We start from the raw sequence: 17,951 nt of genomic DNA, 5'->3' as shown, positions 1-17,951 counted from the left end.
GCCGTTTCCAGCTACAATAGTCATTTACAACATTTTAATGGACAAAAAATGTGCTTTTCTTTCAAAAACAAGGACATTTCTAAGTGACCCCAAACTTTTGAACGGTAGTGTACACATGAGACGAGTAAAGCAAAAATATGTAAACAATATTAAAGGTTTCCACTTATTAAGTGTCCAGTGATTTCAAGTCTATGTATATGAGGCAGCAGCCTCTAAGGAGCAGGGTTACGTAACTGAGTGAAGGCCGCCTAGTGATGGCTATTTAACAGTCTGATGGCCTTGAGAAGCTGTTTTTCAGTCTCTCGGTCGCAGCTTTGATGCACCTGTGCTGACCTTGCCTTCTGGATGGTAGCGGTGTGAACACGCAGTGGCTCGGGTGGTTGTTGTCCTTGATGATCTTTTTGGCCTTCCTGTGACATCAGGCGCTGTAGGTGTCCTGGAGGGCAGGTAGTTTGCCCCAGGTGATGCGTTGGGTAGACCGCACCACCCTCTGGAGAGCCCTGAGGCTGCGGGCGGTGCAGTTGCCATAACAGGTGGTGAAAAAGCCCTACAGGATGCTCTCAATTGTATATCTATAAAAGGGGTTTTTAGGTGCCAAGATAAATTTCTTCAGCCTCCTGAGGTTGAAGAGACGCTGTTGCACCTTCTTTACCACACTGTCTGTGTGGGTGGACCATTACAGATCATCAGTGATGTGTACACTGAGGAACTTGAAGCTTTCCACCTGCTCCACTGCTGTCCCGTCGATGTTGATAGGGGTGTGCTTCTTGTGCTGTTTCCTGAAGTCCACGATCAGCTCCTTCGTTTTGTAGACATTGAGTGAGAGCTTATTTTCCTGGCACCATACTCCCAGGGCCCTCACCTCCTCTCTGTAGGCTGTCTCGTCATTGTTGGTAATCAGGCCTAGTACTGTTGTCGTCTGTAAACTTGATGATTGAGTTGGAAGCGTGCATGGCCACGCAGTCATGAGTGAACAGTGAGTACAGGTGGGGGCACCCTGTGTTGAGGATCAGCAAAGTGGAGGTGTTGTTTCCTACCTTCACCACCTGGGTGCGGCCCGTCAGGAAGTCCAGGACCCAGATGCACAGGGCGGGGTTCAGACCCAGGGCCCCGAGCTTAATGATGAGCTTGGAGGGTACTTGTCACGTTCCTGACCTGTTTTCTTTTGTCTTGTATTTATTTAGTTGGTCAGGGCGTGAGTTGGGTGGGTTTGTCTATGTGTGATTTTCTATGTTTTGGATGTTTGTGTTCGGCCGGGTATGATTCTCAATCAGAGGCAGCTGTCAATCGTTGTCCCTGATTGAGAATCATACTTAGGCAGCCTGGGTTTCACGTGTGTTTTGTGGGTGTTTGTTTCCGTGTTTGTATTCGTGCCACACGGGACTGTTGTCAGTTGTATTCATTTTTGTTATTTTGGTTTCATGTTAGTGTTCAGTTTCGAGTTAATAAATTATCATGAGCACTACCCACTCTGCGTGTTGGTCTGAGTCTGAGGAGGAGAACGACTATGACGACCGTTACAGTACTATGGTGTTGAATGCTTAGCTATAGTCAATGAATAGGATTCTTGTATCGGTATTCCTCTTGTCCAGATGGGATAGGGCAGTGTGCAGTGCGATGGCGATTACATCGTCTGTGGATCTATTGGGGCGATAAGAAAATTTAAGTGGGTCTAGGGTGTCAGGTAAGGTAGAGGTGATATGATCCTTAACTAGCCTCTCAAAGCACTTCATGATGACAGAAGTGAGTGCTACGCGGCAATAGTAATTTAGTTCAGTTATCTTTGCTTTCTTGGGTACAGGAACAATGGTGGACATCTTGAAGCAAGTGGGGACAGCAGACTGGGATAGGGAGAGATTGAATATGTCCCGTAAACACTCCAGCCAGCTGGTCTGCGCATGCTCTGAGGACGCGGCTAGGGATGCCGTCTGGGCTGGCAGCACCTTGCGAGGGTTAACGGGCTTAAATGTCTTACTCATGTCAGCCACGGAGAAGGAGAGCCCACAGTCTTTGGTAGCAGGCCGCATCGGTGACACTGTGTTATCCTCAAAGCGGGTGAATAAGGGGTTTAGCTTGTCCGGAAGCAAGACGTTGATGTTCGCAACGCGGCTGGTTTTCCCTTTGTAGTCCGTGATTGTCTGTAGACCCTGCCACATATGTCTAGTGTCTGAGCTGTTGAATTGTGACTCCACTTTGGCTCTATACTGACATTTTGCCTGTTTGATTGCCTTGCGGAGGGAATGACTACACTGTTTGTATTCGGCCATATACCCAGTCACCTTGCAGTTTTATTTTATTGTAAAAGGTTTAAACAGTGTCCCATGCCTGTTCAATGAACCATACACAATTAATGAACATGCACCTGTGGAACGGTCGTCAAGACACTAACAGCTTACAGACGGTAGAAAATTAAAGTCACAGTTATGAAGACTTAGGACACTAAAGAGGCCTTTCTACTGACTCTGAAAAACATCAAAAGAAAGATGCCCAGGGTCCCTGCTCATCTGCGTGAATGTACCTTAGGCATGCTACAAGGAGGCACGAGGACTGCAGATGTGGCCAGGGCAATAAATTGCAATGTCCGGACTGTGAGACGCCTAAGACAGCGCTGCAGGGAGACAGGACGGACAGCTGATCGTCCTTGCAGTGGCAGATCACGTGAAACAACACCTACACAGGATCGGTACATCCGAACATCACACCTGCGGGACAGGTACAGGATGGCAACAACAACTGCCTGAGTTACACCAGTAACGCACAATCCTTCCATCAGTGCTCAGACTGTCCGCAATAGGCTGAGAGAGGCTGGACTGAGGGCTTGTAGGCCTGTTGCAAGACAGGTCCTCACCAGACATCACTGGCAACAATATCGCCTATTGGCACAAACCCACCGTTGCTGGACCGGACAGGACTGGTAAAAAGTGCTCTTCACTGACGAGTCACGGTTTTGTCTCAACAGGGGTAATGGTCGGATTCGCGTTTATCGTCAAAGGAATGAGCGTTACACCGAGGCCTGTACTCTGGAGCGGGATTGATTTGGGGGTGGAAGGTCCGTCATCGTCTGGGGCGGTGTGTCACAGCATCATCGGACTGAGCTTGTTGTCATTGCAGGAAATCTCAACGCTGTGCGTTACAGGGAAGACATCCTCCTCCCTCATGTGGTACCCTTCCTGCAGGCTCATCCTGACATGGCCCTCGAGAATGACAATGCCACCAGCCATACTGCTCATTCTGTGCGGGATTTCCTGCAAGACAGGAATGTCAGTGTTCTGCCATGGCTAGCGAAGAGCCCGGATCTCAATCCATTGAGCACGTCTGGGACCTGTTGGATCAGAGGGTGAGGGCTAGGTCCATTCCCCCCAGAAATGTCTGGGAACTTGCAAATGCCTTGATGGAAGAGTGGGGTAACATCTCACAGCAAGAACGGGCAAATCTGGTGCAGTCCATGAGGAGGAGATGCCCTGCAGTACTTAATGCAGCTGGTGGCCACACCAGATACTGACTGTTACTTTTGATTTTGACCCACCTTTGTTCAGGGACACATTATTCAATTTCTGTGGAACTTGTTCAGTTTATGTCTCAGTTGTTGAATCTTGTTATGTTCATACAAATATTTACACATGTTAAGTTCGCTGAAAATAAACGCAGTCGACAGTGAGAGGACGTTTCTTTTTTTGTTGAGTTTAGATGGTGGACAACCTAGTATTTACTGAATGGCTGTCTCTTACCAACTGAATACTATTGTGAATAGAGTTTGGCCGTTTTAAATGGTGTATATTATGAAATAAAATAAGCATGTTTTTTTCAATTATCTTGTTGATTTATGACCAACCAAGAGCATTGCGGATGACTACAACAGAATAACCAGATCTCCACCTTAAATCAAGCCTTGCTGCTTTGTTCTGAGCAATCTGCAGCCTCCTAATTTCACTTGCTGATGCATTTCCCCAGACCACAGGACAGTAGTTCACCTGACTCTCAATTAATGCTTGGGTTGTTTGACCACAGGACAGTAGTTCACCTGACTCCCAATTAATGCTTGGGTTATTTGCTTAAGAATCTTTCCTGGTAAATATTTAACTATCCTTCTGATCATGCATGCAGTTTTAATATTGTTTTTTTTTACATAGATTAGTTATTTGAGACAGTTTTCTTCCTCAAATGAAGTGGATGATAAAGTAATCTTTGCGAGAGGGAGAGAATCTGATTTAATTGGTCCTCAACTCACAGCTCAGACACTTCATTCAGGATAAATGTAGTTAGCCCTGGGTTAGCCTGCCCCGGAGCAGATTTACCAAATTTACCTGGCTTAAAGGTGAATCACTTTCATGGTACGGGTTGTCCCAAAGTTACCTCGATATCTCCTTAAACTACATTCATAGTATCGGGCTCTGGTGTGCAGTCTGACCAGCTAGCCTGCATGAACACTGCTGGAAATTCCTGCATGTGTACACACACAATTATCTTCAATCTTCTCACTTTTCTTTAGATAAACAAATTGCATGTCACTCACGTGTTGTCACGACTTCCGCCGAAGTCGGTCCATCTCCTTGTTCGGGCGGCGTTCGGCAGTCGACGTCACCGGTCTTCTAGCCATCGCCGATCGACCTTTCATTTTCCATTTGTTTTGTCTTTGTTTTCTACACACCTGGTTTCATTCCCCAATTACATGTTCATGTATTTAACTCTCTGTTTTCCCCATGTTTTTGTGCGTGATTGTTTCTATGTTCATTCGGTACGTTATGGCTGGTATTTCGAGGGTGCTGTTTTCACCCCTGCGTAATTGATTACCGTTTATTGTTGGTCAAGTGTATTGTTACCTTGTGCCTTTATGTTGAGTAAAGTACGTTGCTCACTCATTCTGCTCTCCTGCGCCTGACTTCATGCACCAGCTACACCCACCTTCTGACACTTGTGAGGTTTCCAAAGAGCCAAAAGATTATTAATTGCAAAAGTTGACCAGCTTCAGTTGGAAAAGAGATTCACAAAATTGTACCTATTGACATGATTTCTTTATTTCTGACAGAACGTTCTACATTTGATCACTTTTCAGCCTGTACACCTGATTGTAATGAGCATGAATCATCTTGACCTATTTTCCAATCTACATGTTAATTAAGGCTGATAAGGCTTAGGGCCCTGAACAGATCAATGGATTTGAGCAGTGTGGTTCTGCTGCTGGCTGGTCCTCTCCCGGTCAGTGGGTCACGATCACTGGTCTTGGCTGGGTTCCCCATTAGGGCCTCCATGGGACTGAGTGGCAGGCGGGAGGGGCTGATATCCCTGGGACTGAGAGAGGATGAGGAGCTATAAAGGAACACATGGCGAGTGTTGGGTCTGGCGTCCGCCAACAGCCCCCAGGATTCCATCTTCAGGGTGGGTATTGGAGGAACAGCTGATCCCTCGTCAGATGGTTTTGTATCCATGCACCCTCCTCCCATCACCAAGCCACCTGCACGTTTCCCCTCCTTTATCAGCTCTCCACACTTTTCATTCTCAGGTCCATCCTAAAATGGAATAAAGGGGATGTTATTAGAATGGCAGACTCGCACCTATGAGTGGCTTTTACTTCAAAGCTGTCCTAAATACCTGCTTTAGAGCTGAGACATTGAGGAGATGATTGGACTACACCAGGGAAAACCTTGAGGGTTTGGCTTTCTCTTTGCATAGAATTCCAATATTCACTACCTGGTACCTACGTCTTTCTTGTTGTCATCTTTCTTCTGTTTTTTCTTAGATTCTCACTCAACATCGGAACAGGAGTCCTACAACAACAAAAATGACCAATGTACATTTAAGGAGAATGAGTTTCTAAGCTATTTTTGTGTCACATGTTTGTTTGTATACACAACAAAAGTCTACCAGGAATTTCCCTAACTTTTTTTAATCGTCTTCATGTCCTTCTCACGTCTGGAGGAAAGACCGTGCTCAACTCAGGATCTGGTGCATCTCCAAATAACATTTACTTTCTTGGTACTTACCTTCTTGTCTTTCTTCCTTTTCTTCTCCTCATCATCATCACCACTTCCAGAAGAGGAGCCCTACAGGGCAAACAGAGGACATGGTCCGTCAGAATCCAGTGTTCACCTCACTGTTGTTCATCGTCAAATAACATTTACTTTTATGGGGACTTACCTTTTCTTTCTTCTTCTTACCCTTCTTCTTTTTCTTATCTTCCTCGCTGTCAGAACAAGAGTCCTGGGTACACAGGAGGAACGATCCACAGTCACATTCTGATAGTTACTGTCGTTAGTTTGAGGATCACTCTCCAAGACAGTCAATTAAAAAACATACCTTCTTCTTCTTCTTATCATCCTCGCTGTCAGATGAGTCCTGGACACACATAAGAAATATTCAGCTCATTCAGTTGTCATTAGATATCTCAAATGAACAGTTATTTCAATTATAATTTGTGTTTTACACCCAATAAAAAAACCTACCTTCTTATGCTTCTTATTTTTCTTCTTGTCCTTCTTTTTCTTGTCTTCCTCGCTGTCAGATGAGTCCTGGACACAAATAGAAATATGACGGTCATTCCGAAGTCATTAGATATCTCAAATGAACTGTTCTTTCAAAATAAAACATTTAAATAAATACCCTCCTCAAGACAGACATTTGAAACATTACCTTCTTTTTCTTCTTATCCTTCTTCTTTTTCCTGTCTTCCTCGCTTCCTCGAGTCCTGGACACACAAGATAAATATTCTTGTCATAAGATATCAAATGAACTGTTCTTTAAAAAATGGACCCTCCCCAAAACAGCACAATAGAAAACACACCTTATCCTTCTTCTTCTTTTTCTTCTTTTCCTTCTTTTTCTTGTCTTCCTCGCTGTCCGAATTGCCCTGGACACACAAGAACAGTTTCACTTGATATCTCTGATATCTTTCAAAATTGGAAAGACCCTCCCCCAAGACAAACAATAGAAAGAAAACGTACCTTCTTCGTATCCCTCTTCTTTTTCTTCGTATTGTCTTCGCTGTCTGATGAGCAGGAATTCTGTCCCCCCCCCCCCCCCCCCAAACATTAAGAGAGTGTAATGAATTCACTTACCAGTGGGCTTCTAACCATAACCCTGCACACTGGGTTTCTCAAAATAACACCTGTATGCATCGGCACTCATCGTTTTCTTTCTCTTCTTCTTCTTGTCTTTCTCGCTATCTGAATCATCAGAGCTGGAATCCTGAAACAGACAAAACTTTAAATCAGACATCTATCCTGTGTTTTCCAAAGAAGAAGACGATTTGTAACATGTCTGCCTTTGCTTCCGTGCTGTAATGCTGAGGAGATAGAGCCAAAGGGGATGCAATAGCCAGAGTAGCTAGGGCAATATGGAGTAGCTAGGGCAATATGGAGTAGCTAGGGCAATATGGAGTAGCTTGGGCAATATGGAGTAGCTAGGGCAATATGGAGTAGCTTGGGCAATATGGAGTAGCTTGGGCAATATGGAGTAGCTTGGGCAATATGGAGTAGCTTGGGCAATATGGAGTAGCTTGGGCAATATGGAGTAGCTAGGGCAATATGGAGTAGCTAGGGCAATATGGAGTAGCTTGGGCAATATGGAGTAGCTTGGGCAATATGGACATACAACATTTCATTGCTGCACTTACCTTTTTCATCTTCTTTTTCTTCTTCTTCATCATCATCACTGTCAGAGGAGGAAGATGAGGAGCTGTCAGAGGATGAAGAACTAGAATCCTGAGGGACAACAACAAAAAGCAGGTTACTATGAAGTACTTAACATCTTTCTAGGACAGATGTCTGTCATAGGGCTATAGATGGCCATAGTTTTAGTTATGGTGTTACACAGTTTTATTGTGATCCAGAAGTTACCACAGTCAATAGTGAGTCAACACAAACAATACGCTTGTTTTGTGTTTAATTATACAACACATGGATTTCTCACCTTCTTTTTCTTTTCCTCCTCGCTATCAGAAGAGGAGGAGGAGGAAGATGAAGAACTGGAAACCTGTGGCAAAGACAGAGTGTCCAATCCATCAGTCATATTGGGATGGTGTGGACCTTCCAACAATACCATAGTAAACAATGTAGTTGCTAGTTTGGAACCACAAACCTCAGATTTCTTCTTCATGTTCTTTTTTACCTTCTTTTTGTCGTCCTCGCTGTCTGAAGAGGAAGAGCTGTCCGAGGATGAAGAGGATGATGAACAGCCAAAGTTCTTCAATTGAAAAAACACTCAGTAGGTTAATTACAGCTATATTACTTAATTAAATACATGAGCTCAATACATTACACTTTTGGAGAGGAGCTCAAGTCCTAGGGCAGAATAACACAGCTCAGCTAAATACTTGTGGGAAAGGTTGTCTGTACTGTACCACAGGGAGCCAATGGGAACTGAGTTGAGTACCTTCCTCTTTTTCTTCAACTTCTTCTTTTCTTTCTCTTTCTTCTTGCCTCCGTCTCTCTCGTCATCACTCAAATTTCCAGCTTCCATTCCTTCAGGAAAATCTCCACCACCTTTGGTCACGGGAAGGAAGACTTTATCATCCTCAAGATTTCCCCTTCATAATCTCCATATCTCTTCTGAGACAATTCTTTTTTGATTTACTTACAAATCCATTCAGCTGATGCACCACCCTCCTTTCCTTTGCCTTTCTTGCACTGTGATAGGGGAGTGGGTATTACAACAGACACAGTCGTTCAGTGGATACAGAGAGTTTAAATTCAAATTGAGGAGAGGAGTGTCTGTCTGTATATATGTTTGTGTTTACCTTGTCATCACCATCACTCTGACACAGAGCCCAGAGAAAGAGTGAGAGGTTGAATTCCTTGTTAATCTCTGACGCTCTCTGCTGACATTTTCTAAGCGACACATATATTGTAAACTACCTTCATTAGATACATTTCGATTTCAAAACTATAAGTCTTACAAACACACGCTTAGTACTGTTAGAAAGGTAATAACCGTGGGCTTCTGATACGGGTGTACATTAACAAATTGACTATTACAGAGCCAGAGCAACAGCAGGCAAGGAAAAGCAAAAGAAATACACACTGAGTGTACAAAACATTAGGAACACCTGCTCTTTCCACGGAGTGCGTACCACTTAAGCTGAGCCGACACTGTACTGGGTCCAAACCGCTCAGAGTTTAACAGTTGATATAGGTTAAGAGATGCATAATGCTTATTATGACCATTGATGGACCACGTTATGACCACTTCCCCTTCAGTACGTGATATGTTTCAGGGTTAAAACTCGCGAAAGGTCATGTTGTCATGCACCTCGATGACCTCACCTTGTCCCTCTTGTTATTCTTGTCTTTCTTCTTCTCATCTTCCTTCTTTTTTCCTTGACCTGATTTCTGTCCCAGGGTGCCCTCCAGTCCGGCACCCTCCTCTCCTGCAGAGATACATGGGTTCGGTCATCATTTCTTGTTGCCATTTCTTCTGCCCAGTGAAACCAAGTAGATAGGCGTCCATTGTGGACATGTTTATTGACGATAGATAAATGAACATGAAAGATCTGATGTGATGTTCTGTTTACAATGACGAGAATGAGAATAGCTTTGCAGGTAGAACATGCTGTGAAAACACATGTGGTGACATTTTAAAAGAGGAAATGACATACCAGCTGCTGAAACGTCAGCAGAACAGCTGTACTCATCCTTGCCCTGTCCGTCTCCATCTTGTCCCTGTTCCTAAAGACAACAGAACAGAACATATGTAACTTTAGACTCATTTTAAAAACAGCTTTCAATGTTTTTGCCATGCTACCAACACACTAGAACTCCTAATCTGGTACTGTATATTACCTTATTTTTGTCTGCCTCGTTGTCGGAGGAACAGCCAAAAATCCTAGAAGAGAAATGTCCATGAGTCAGGACGTCAGGTAAATGTTTCACAATAATGTCAGGTCATATTGTAAGGTTTCAGTCAGATTTGCTGATTTGGTCGAGGAATGATATCCAGTTTATAACACTTTGATATTGTTTAGCCACAATGGTGCAATGAGACATTTACTTACCTTTTTCTTTTGCTTCTTCTTCTTCTTCTTCTTCTTCTCTTCCTTGTCGCTGTCCGATGAGGAGGATGACGAGCTATCAGAGGATGAAGATGAGGAGCTGGAATCCTGAAAAAGAATCCGAACAAATAGTTAGTGTGCTGTGTAGACAAAATGGGCACCACACATTTCTCTGATGTCATGTTGGATCAAACCTTTTTCTTCTTCATGGTCTTCTTCTTTTTCTCCTTCTCCTCATTGTCTGACGAGGATGATGAAGAGGATGATGAGCTGGAAGATGAAGAAGAGGAGCTGGAATCCTGAGAGACAGAAAACAGGAACATCGAATAGGACCTCTTTCATGAGACATTTCACACGTTACCACCTGATACAGGAGAGGTACTGTACATACTTTCTTCATCTTCTTCTTCATCTTCTTGTCCTCTTCAATGTCTGAGCCTGAATTCTATGAGGTGGGGACAAAAATGCATGTTCTAAATACTGCCATGGTAACATTGAAGTAAACGTGGACTTACTCTGCGATATAGAGTATTAATGTCGCTTCTTGTTACTGTACACACTCCTGGAAAAGGAAATTGGCCATGCTGATGATACGAAATGACACAAGTTATGAAACCCACTTACATCCTCTGTCTTCTTTTACTGTGTTTCCTCGTGGTTTAGATCAGTGCAGCCTTCAAGCCCTGCAAACAACATGTCAATATGTTTTAGTGAACAAGAATATAATATTTAGAATAGTATCATTGTTCTGTGTATTTTGTGGTGTTTCTGTTTGATGATGATTGATTGAACATAAACATGCACATGGTTAGATAAAACGCCAACAGTCAACAAAATTACAATCAACTGTAAAATTGCAATCAATACATGCTCTTTAGACTGTGATTACCCACCTGCCCACCTACCACACCTACCACACCTACCCACCTACCACACCTACCACACCCTCGCCTACCCATATTCCTCCCATCATTGCTTTATTATAAAACAATTGTGCCATAACCATGATGTCTATACATATAATGTGAATTGAGGTGAATGTGTAACTTTGTTTGTTGGTTTGGCAATGCCACTGTCAGTCAGAGAAACATGCTGAGAAGGATTATTACCACAGCAAGTAAGGTACTTGGAGTCAAACAGACAGGCCTGGATGAGATATTTAAGGTCAGGGCCCTCCGTAAGGCTCACAAAATCATTTTAGACCCAAGTCACCCCCTGTACCTGGACTTTGAATTACTCCCCTCTGGGCGCAGGTATAGGGCACCCCTCAGCAGGAAAAATAGAACGAGACAGTCATTTGTGCCAGGTGTGATATCCCTCTTAAATAGCTCGGGCAAATGTTCCCATTGACCCCGTAAGGCCAGCAGGTTAGTCTTTTCTTCTTTCTTTTTTTCTTTTTTTTTCTTTTTTCTTTTTTTTTTAATTTTAATTTTTTTGTATTTAAATGTTTTTAACATTTTTTAATGTTTTAAATGTTTTATTTCTTATTTCTTACTATTATTATTATTATTTATTTTTATTTTTTATTGGTGCGTGACTGTTATTGAAAGTTGTCTTGTCAATCTTGTTTTGTATTTAACGCCACTTTAAATGTGTACATGACACTGCAACAAAATTTCCCCATGGGGACAATAAAGTAAGTAAGTGAGCAGTAGGCATGTAGGTGTAATGTTTGGTTACAAGCAGTGGTGTAAAGATCTTAAGTAAAAATACTTTAAAGTACTACTTAAGTAGTTTTTTGGGGTATCTGTACTTTACTTTACTATTTATATTTTTGACAACTTTTACTTTACTACATTCCTAAAAACAATAATGTACTTTTTACTCCATACATTATCCCTGACACCCAAAAGTACTCGTTACATGTTGAATGGCTAGCAGGACAGGAAAATGGTCCAATTCACACACTTATCAAGAGAAGATCCCAGGTCATCCCTACATCCCTGATCTAGCAGACTCAATAAACACAAATGCTTTGTTTTTAAATTATGTCTGACTGTTGGAGTGTGACTCTGGCTATCCGTTAATAAAAAATAAAATGATGCCGTCTGGTTTGCTTAATAAGGTATTTTTAAATATTCAAACTTTTACTTTTGATACTTAAGTATATTTCAGCAACTACATTTACTTTTAATACTTAAGTATATTTAAAACCAAATACTTTTAGACTTTTACTCAAGTAGTATTTTACTGGGTGACTTTCACTTTTACTTGAGTCATTTTCTATTAAGGTATCTTTACTTTTACTCAAGTATGAGAATTGAGTACTTTTTCCACCACTGGTTACAAGGTGGGTTCATTTGTGTATAAAGACAGTCATTTACTACAGTGCGTAGTTTTCAGTACACACGCACGAACACACATGGGGTGGCAGGTAACCTAGTGGTTAGAGCGTTGGACTTCGAATTCCCGAGCTGACAAGGTAAAAATCTGTCGTTCTGCCCCTGAACAAGGCCGTCATTGAAAATAAGAATGTGTTCCTAACTGTCTTGCCTAGTTAAATAAAAGGTCAAATAAATAAAAAATAAACATAAACACAGGCGTCACTCACCAGGCTCAGATATGAAGGCTACACCGTGTACTATAATATCCCCAGCGCCTTCTTTCTTTGCCTTCTTCCTCTTCTTCTTCTCATCCTGCAGACAGAAGTTACTACACTCACAGCGAGTTTGACTCATTCATCTAACGTTAACATATCAGAACAAGACAATACCCTGACAGGTTGGACAAAAGCGCCTGTCGGAACATTGGCTACATCTCCTTCTAGATCCCTGGGTGTACTTTCCTTTCAAGGCATATTGGGTAGTAAACATAGATTTATTCCAGGACCTGCCGTGACAAAAAAAGGGGTCATTCATCAGAAATAAACAAGCATGACGAGTCAGCAACTACAAGAATAGGTTCTATCAGGTTCCAACCGGCCCAGGGGTATCCATCCTCGTTTTATTATTCATGACTAATAAATGACTTATACACACGCACATACGCCCACACCATTCACATACAGGTACGTCCACCTTATGCATAATTGCTAGTTTGAGTGTTTTGACAGATCATATTCCAGAGAGTAAGCAAATCCCTACCACAAGAGTGGTACGGGACCTCTCTGATTCCTGATCATGTGGGCACCAGCTCAACAGGTTATGACTGGGTGTGTTTCCTATCTTAGATCTGGGTCCCGAGGGTCACAGCATGCCTGCCATACGGGTTTCATTGTGGCGTTTAGTCTTTCAGCTAGTCTTTCAACCCCACATATCTCAAACAGGCAAACCTGTGTCTCCTGCTTACTAACGCCGACAGAACATAGTGCCGCGGTTCCAGACCAGCATACAGTTGAGTTTCTACTGTGGCATCAAAGTACCTGCAATCGATAATCAAAGCAAATCTTAACAAATTCACTTATTTCACACTCGAATAAACAGGTGCACTCATTTCCCAAGACAAATGTCCCAAAAATGTGATTCACATGTTTATCCTTGTATGAAAGACAAATCTAAATGATTGGACATCTAAAAGTGAGAAGAGTAAGATTAAATAAAGCAATTACATTAGTCACATTTTTATCAAATAAAAACTGCCCAGCCCAATGTGGCATAGTAAGACGATACTACATCCACTTTATAAAGCTGTGTGCTATGGCAAGGAACCTAATCTGGATACGCTTGACAAGAGTATTCCCAGGTTAAAAGCAACATTGGATTGGTTTCAGGTTAGATACCATCTTTGCCAAAACACTCTCTATAATGCAATTTGGCTTCCTTTCACTTTAATTGTTTCATTGGGGGATTCAAGTCTCCTTTTGGCTTCGCATGAACAAGATATCTGTCTAAAACTAAACACACAGCCCAATCCAACCAAAACGTACTCTCTCTCTCTCTCTGTTTGTTCAGTGACTCATTCCAAACAGGCAGCTTTAGACTGGACTGCCAGATGGGCAGGGTTCACACTTGTGTGACTTTTCTATTTGTTCCATTGCACAATACACGCTCAATCAAGCCCAGATATTGATGTGATGCTGATGAACATCAGGTCACATGTTAAGAGATTTGCATAGCTTACTTCACTGTCTGAAGAGCTGCTGTCAGAGGAGGAGGAGGAGGAAGAGGATGAACTGGAATCCTGTGTACAAGAAAAATAAAGAGGTTATTGCATACTTGACACCAGTAAAGTACATGTCAGTAGATACCTCCCCTATTTGGTTAGTTCCTACTTTACCTTTCATGCGTGAATGAAATGCATATGCTTCTCTATTGAATTTAGAAAGGATTTTACAGAATCCCCACTATTAAATAACAATATTTCTAGATAACATACTTAGAGATGACAGACAGGTAACAGATAGCCACTCTCCAATAGGTTACTGCAAACACAATAACAAAATACATCTATGTTTTTGGAGATCAACATTTTTGGGCTCCCGAGTGGCACAGCGGTCTAAGACACTGCATCTCAGTGCTAGAGGCGTCACTACAGACCATGGTTTGATTCCAGGCTGTATCACAACCGGCCGTGATTGGGAGTCCCGTAGGGCCGCGCACAATTGCCCCAGCGTCATCCAGGTTTGGCCGGTGTAGGCTGTCATTGTAAATAACAATTTGTTCTTAACTGACTTGCCTAGTTAAATAAAGGTCAAATAGAAAAATCAGCCCTCAGATGTGGAGCAACTACACCCTAAACGAGTAGTGTAGAGCTGACATGACACTGCATTTACGTTCGGGTCTCTTTTACCAAATTTGAGAGGCTCTAGTAAGCAATACATTCCAAGTAAGGAATGTTAAAACTGGAACCACTTGGGCGACTCACCTTCTTTTTCCTCTTCTTTAGCTTCTTCTTTATCTTTTCCTTCTTGCCTTTGTCCTCATCCTCGCTGTCTGAAGTCTGGGAGCTGTCAAATGAGTACAGGTCAACCTGAAGGAGAGAGAGAGACTGTAATTGTTACAACTAACAGATGGATATGACGGAGTAAAAATAGATGTTAAATATACTATTGCTTTCATACTGAACGCATGCACTAGTGCACACACTAGTTGACCCATTGTTGCTTTCCTTGTAGAGTCTTTGACTAAACCATGAATATAAACGTGCACTATATTCTCCCCCTATCACAAAATTTTTGGCCTACTTTCATTGTCTCCCCAGCCCTCCCATTGAACCTGGCCCTCTCCGACATACCTTTCCAGATCCTCCTGCAGGGGCTTTGGGCTCTGTCTTGGCTGCGTTACTGGTGTCGGCGGCAGACAGCCCTCCTAACCCTCCATGCTCTGCAAGCACCCATTCACTCCTCCCAGGCTGGATCTCCTCCAGCGGGCTCAGGACCACTCGTCCTCCATCTCACCCCACTCCATCTCCATCTACAGGCCCTGGAACTACACAAACCAGCATAGATTAATACACAATTATATTTTCCATTCACAAATCAATGGTTATTGTATTGCATGTGTTAGAATATTTGTTCAGTTCTCTTAGACTTGTATCCTATTGTACCAATCACCTACAGACTGAGGCTTTTGCAGTGCAAACAATATTAAATACAATACAAAAACGAGAACCAGAGTATCAAAAATGCATAGGCCGACTGTTCATGTATGAATGGCATAAAAGTCTATTAATATTATGGTTTATACATATTATCTAATGCACTTCCTTATTTCTCACACTGTACTCCATCCCATGCAATAATGCATTCAACTCAGAGTACATTTGTAGCCATAACGCACAAAACAAATTGACTACGTCTATATATTGTCTGTCCTAAGTAGAATAGCTGACAGATAACTGAATTATGCATTGAGTGACAACAACAGGTTTATTTTGACCACGCCCCTGCATGACCCGAAAAAGACGAATATTTGCAGAGCTTTACACAACAGTGCACCGCTTCAAATGTCATATATCTACATGTTTCCAATTTACGCATAAAGCAGAATGGAGTAGATTATAGAGTTGGTGATAATGAGAAATTATTGTTACTTTTACTGGGGAATATACTTAAAGAACGAGACCCGTTACATTTTTACACCACATAAAGCTTTAAACATATGTCGGTAATCTATCAAATCTATAAAATCCCTAAAAGTGCATAGATCACCATACCTTTGGGCCTGTTGAACTCCATTCAACTCAACAGCCGCTCCAGTTACACCTCGTCGTTTGCTGTGAAATGATGAGCTGACTGAGTTACAACGATAGTAACTCCTATATGGCCATCGGCCAAGGTGTGAGGGTTGTGTTGTTTAAATGTGTAGGCCTGTGCAGAACAGGTAAATCCGTTTTTCACAGTAATGGGCTGACCTTTCACCTTGCATGTAGAACATTAGCCTAATATCTCTAAAAATATATATTGTTTATGTCTGATCTATATAATACGTTTTTGTATAGTTTGTCCAAATGTATTATCTCTTCTCACAGTACATGGAGGTACAAAAAAACAAAACAAAAACAATAAGTATATAAACATATAATTGTCAGAATCTTGGAGTGCTAAAATTGATCTCTCAACTACAGCCAAGGAGCAAATTATGGGCATTGTTTGGTTATAATTTAAAGGGTTATGTAGGCCAACCAAAGGTGTAACTTGGGGTCAGGGTCAATGGGGGATCCTGGGGCATTTATTTAAAGCATATCGTAGCTGTGAAATGGTTGTTTCTGGTGAATGTTACAGGGAAAATCCAACACTTGATATTTCAGTCAATATACCCCAATCACAACTCAAATACCAATATTTTTCTGTATTACTTTAAACCATTGGTCTAACTCTAACAGTTCAGTAAGCCACCACCCCTTCTTTATGTACAGTAAATGTTAAAACAAATGATTATATTTGTGTAGTCTACCTTTCACAACACTTGGCTAGTAGGCTACATTTATTTTATTTTAATTTAATTTAACCTTTAATGTATCAGGGAGTCATACTGAGACCAAGGTCTCTTTTACAGATCAGCCCTGAATTACATCAATGACAGAAAATACACACATTAATAACCACACAATGCAAGCAGAAAGAAAAACAAGGTCATAAAAAACAAACACATTCATCAGTAATAAGGTCCTCAATCAGCCTTCTGAATTGCACGAGAGGCACCAAAGCCTCAAATTCAAGAACGTTTTGAAGATTGTTCCACAAATAAGGTGCAAGAAAACTAAACGGTGATTTACAGAACACCCTAGAGACCAAAGGAATTTCTAGAGTTAGCCATCCCTGAGACCGGGAGGTAGTAACTTGTATGTCTAAAGTAAAGATGTTAGGTACAGCAGGACTTTTGATAAAGGGCTTTATAAATGAAAAAATAGCAACGTATCAACCTACGTGACATCAAAGAGGGCCAACCAACTTTCTGCTGGAGAATGCAGTGATAAACTGCATCTAACAGCTTTAATGAAGTGGCAGCTGCAACCACATAGATAGGTCGCCATAGTCTAGGACCGATAGGAACGTTGACTAAATAATCTGGGTCCTACTATTTAACGAGAGGCAAGACCTATTTCTATAGAAGAAGCCCATTTTTATTCTCAGCGTCTTTACTAACTCATCGATATGTTTTTTAAAAGACAGCTTTCATCTATGCAGACGCCCAGATATTTGTAAGCAGGGACATGATCAATATGGACACCATCCAAAGTACATAAGCTTATTTTTATGCACTCTAGAGAAAAACATATACTTAGTTTAATCTGCATTCAATACTAATTTCAGGTCAATAAAGTTTTTCTGTAATACAATGAAAGCAGACATTAGTTCAGATAGAGCCTGGTCAACTATTGGGGCAGTAGCATCCACAACAGTATCATCGGCATTCAGTGCAGGTTACAGTTTTTTACAGACAAGTCAATATTGTTCATGTAAACAGTGCAGGACCCAGACTCGACCCCTGCGGGATATCTTTCGTAATATCCAGGAAACCTGATTAAACACCATCAATAGATACACATTGAGTTCTATCTGTCAGGTAATTTTTAAACCAGTTACATG

The 17,951-nt window shown here is 41.8% G+C and overlaps 3 protein-coding genes across 3 annotated transcripts; all 3 read right to left on the bottom strand.

Moving 5' to 3' along the window:
• Window positions 1-4,990: 4,990 nt before the first annotated feature.
• LOC129831608 (uncharacterized) lies at window positions 4,991-7,112 on the bottom strand. The gene is made up of 10 exons (XM_055894951.1): window positions 7,103-7,112; window positions 6,939-7,047; window positions 6,779-6,844; window positions 6,628-6,682; window positions 6,441-6,506; window positions 6,295-6,333; window positions 6,136-6,198; window positions 5,982-6,041; window positions 5,700-5,765; window positions 4,991-5,507 (listed from the first exon to the last, which is right to left on the bottom strand). The coding sequence occupies exons 1-9, from the start codon at window positions 7,110-7,112 to the stop codon at window positions 5,742-5,744; spliced, it is 492 nt and encodes a 163-aa protein (XP_055750926.1). The 3' UTR covers window positions 4,991-5,507; window positions 5,700-5,741.
• LOC129831607 (uncharacterized) lies at window positions 7,009-10,565 on the bottom strand. Its single transcript, XM_055894950.1, has 14 exons — window positions 10,539-10,565; window positions 10,374-10,427; window positions 10,177-10,281; window positions 9,986-10,122; window positions 9,774-9,816; window positions 9,590-9,659; window positions 9,258-9,361; window positions 8,732-8,749; window positions 8,573-8,621; window positions 8,368-8,477; window positions 8,074-8,178; window positions 7,906-7,968; window positions 7,610-7,697; window positions 7,009-7,182 (listed from the first exon to the last, which is right to left on the bottom strand). The coding sequence occupies exons 1-14, from the start codon at window positions 10,563-10,565 to the stop codon at window positions 7,169-7,171; spliced, it is 987 nt and encodes a 328-aa protein (XP_055750925.1). The 3' UTR covers window positions 7,009-7,168.
• Window positions 10,245-16,097, bottom strand: LOC129831606 (uncharacterized protein DDB_G0280579-like). Its single transcript, XM_055894949.1, has 8 exons — window positions 16,076-16,097; window positions 15,155-15,312; window positions 14,786-14,890; window positions 14,042-14,101; window positions 12,534-12,618; window positions 10,607-10,665; window positions 10,374-10,427; window positions 10,245-10,281 (listed from the first exon to the last, which is right to left on the bottom strand). Exons 1-6 carry the CDS (start codon window positions 16,095-16,097, stop codon window positions 10,622-10,624), a joined length of 474 nt encoding a protein of 157 aa, XP_055750924.1. The 3' UTR covers window positions 10,245-10,281; window positions 10,374-10,427; window positions 10,607-10,621.
• Window positions 16,098-17,951: the final 1,854 nt, after the last annotated feature.

Source organism: Salvelinus fontinalis, chromosome 33 (genome assembly GCF_029448725.1).
Source record: "Salvelinus fontinalis isolate EN_2023a chromosome 33, ASM2944872v1, whole genome shotgun sequence".
NCBI classification, from domain to species: Eukaryota; Metazoa; Chordata; class Actinopteri; order Salmoniformes; family Salmonidae; genus Salvelinus; species Salvelinus fontinalis.
The sequence above is the reverse complement of the archived record's forward strand: the minus strand, read 5'-3'. Positions and strand labels throughout refer to the sequence as shown.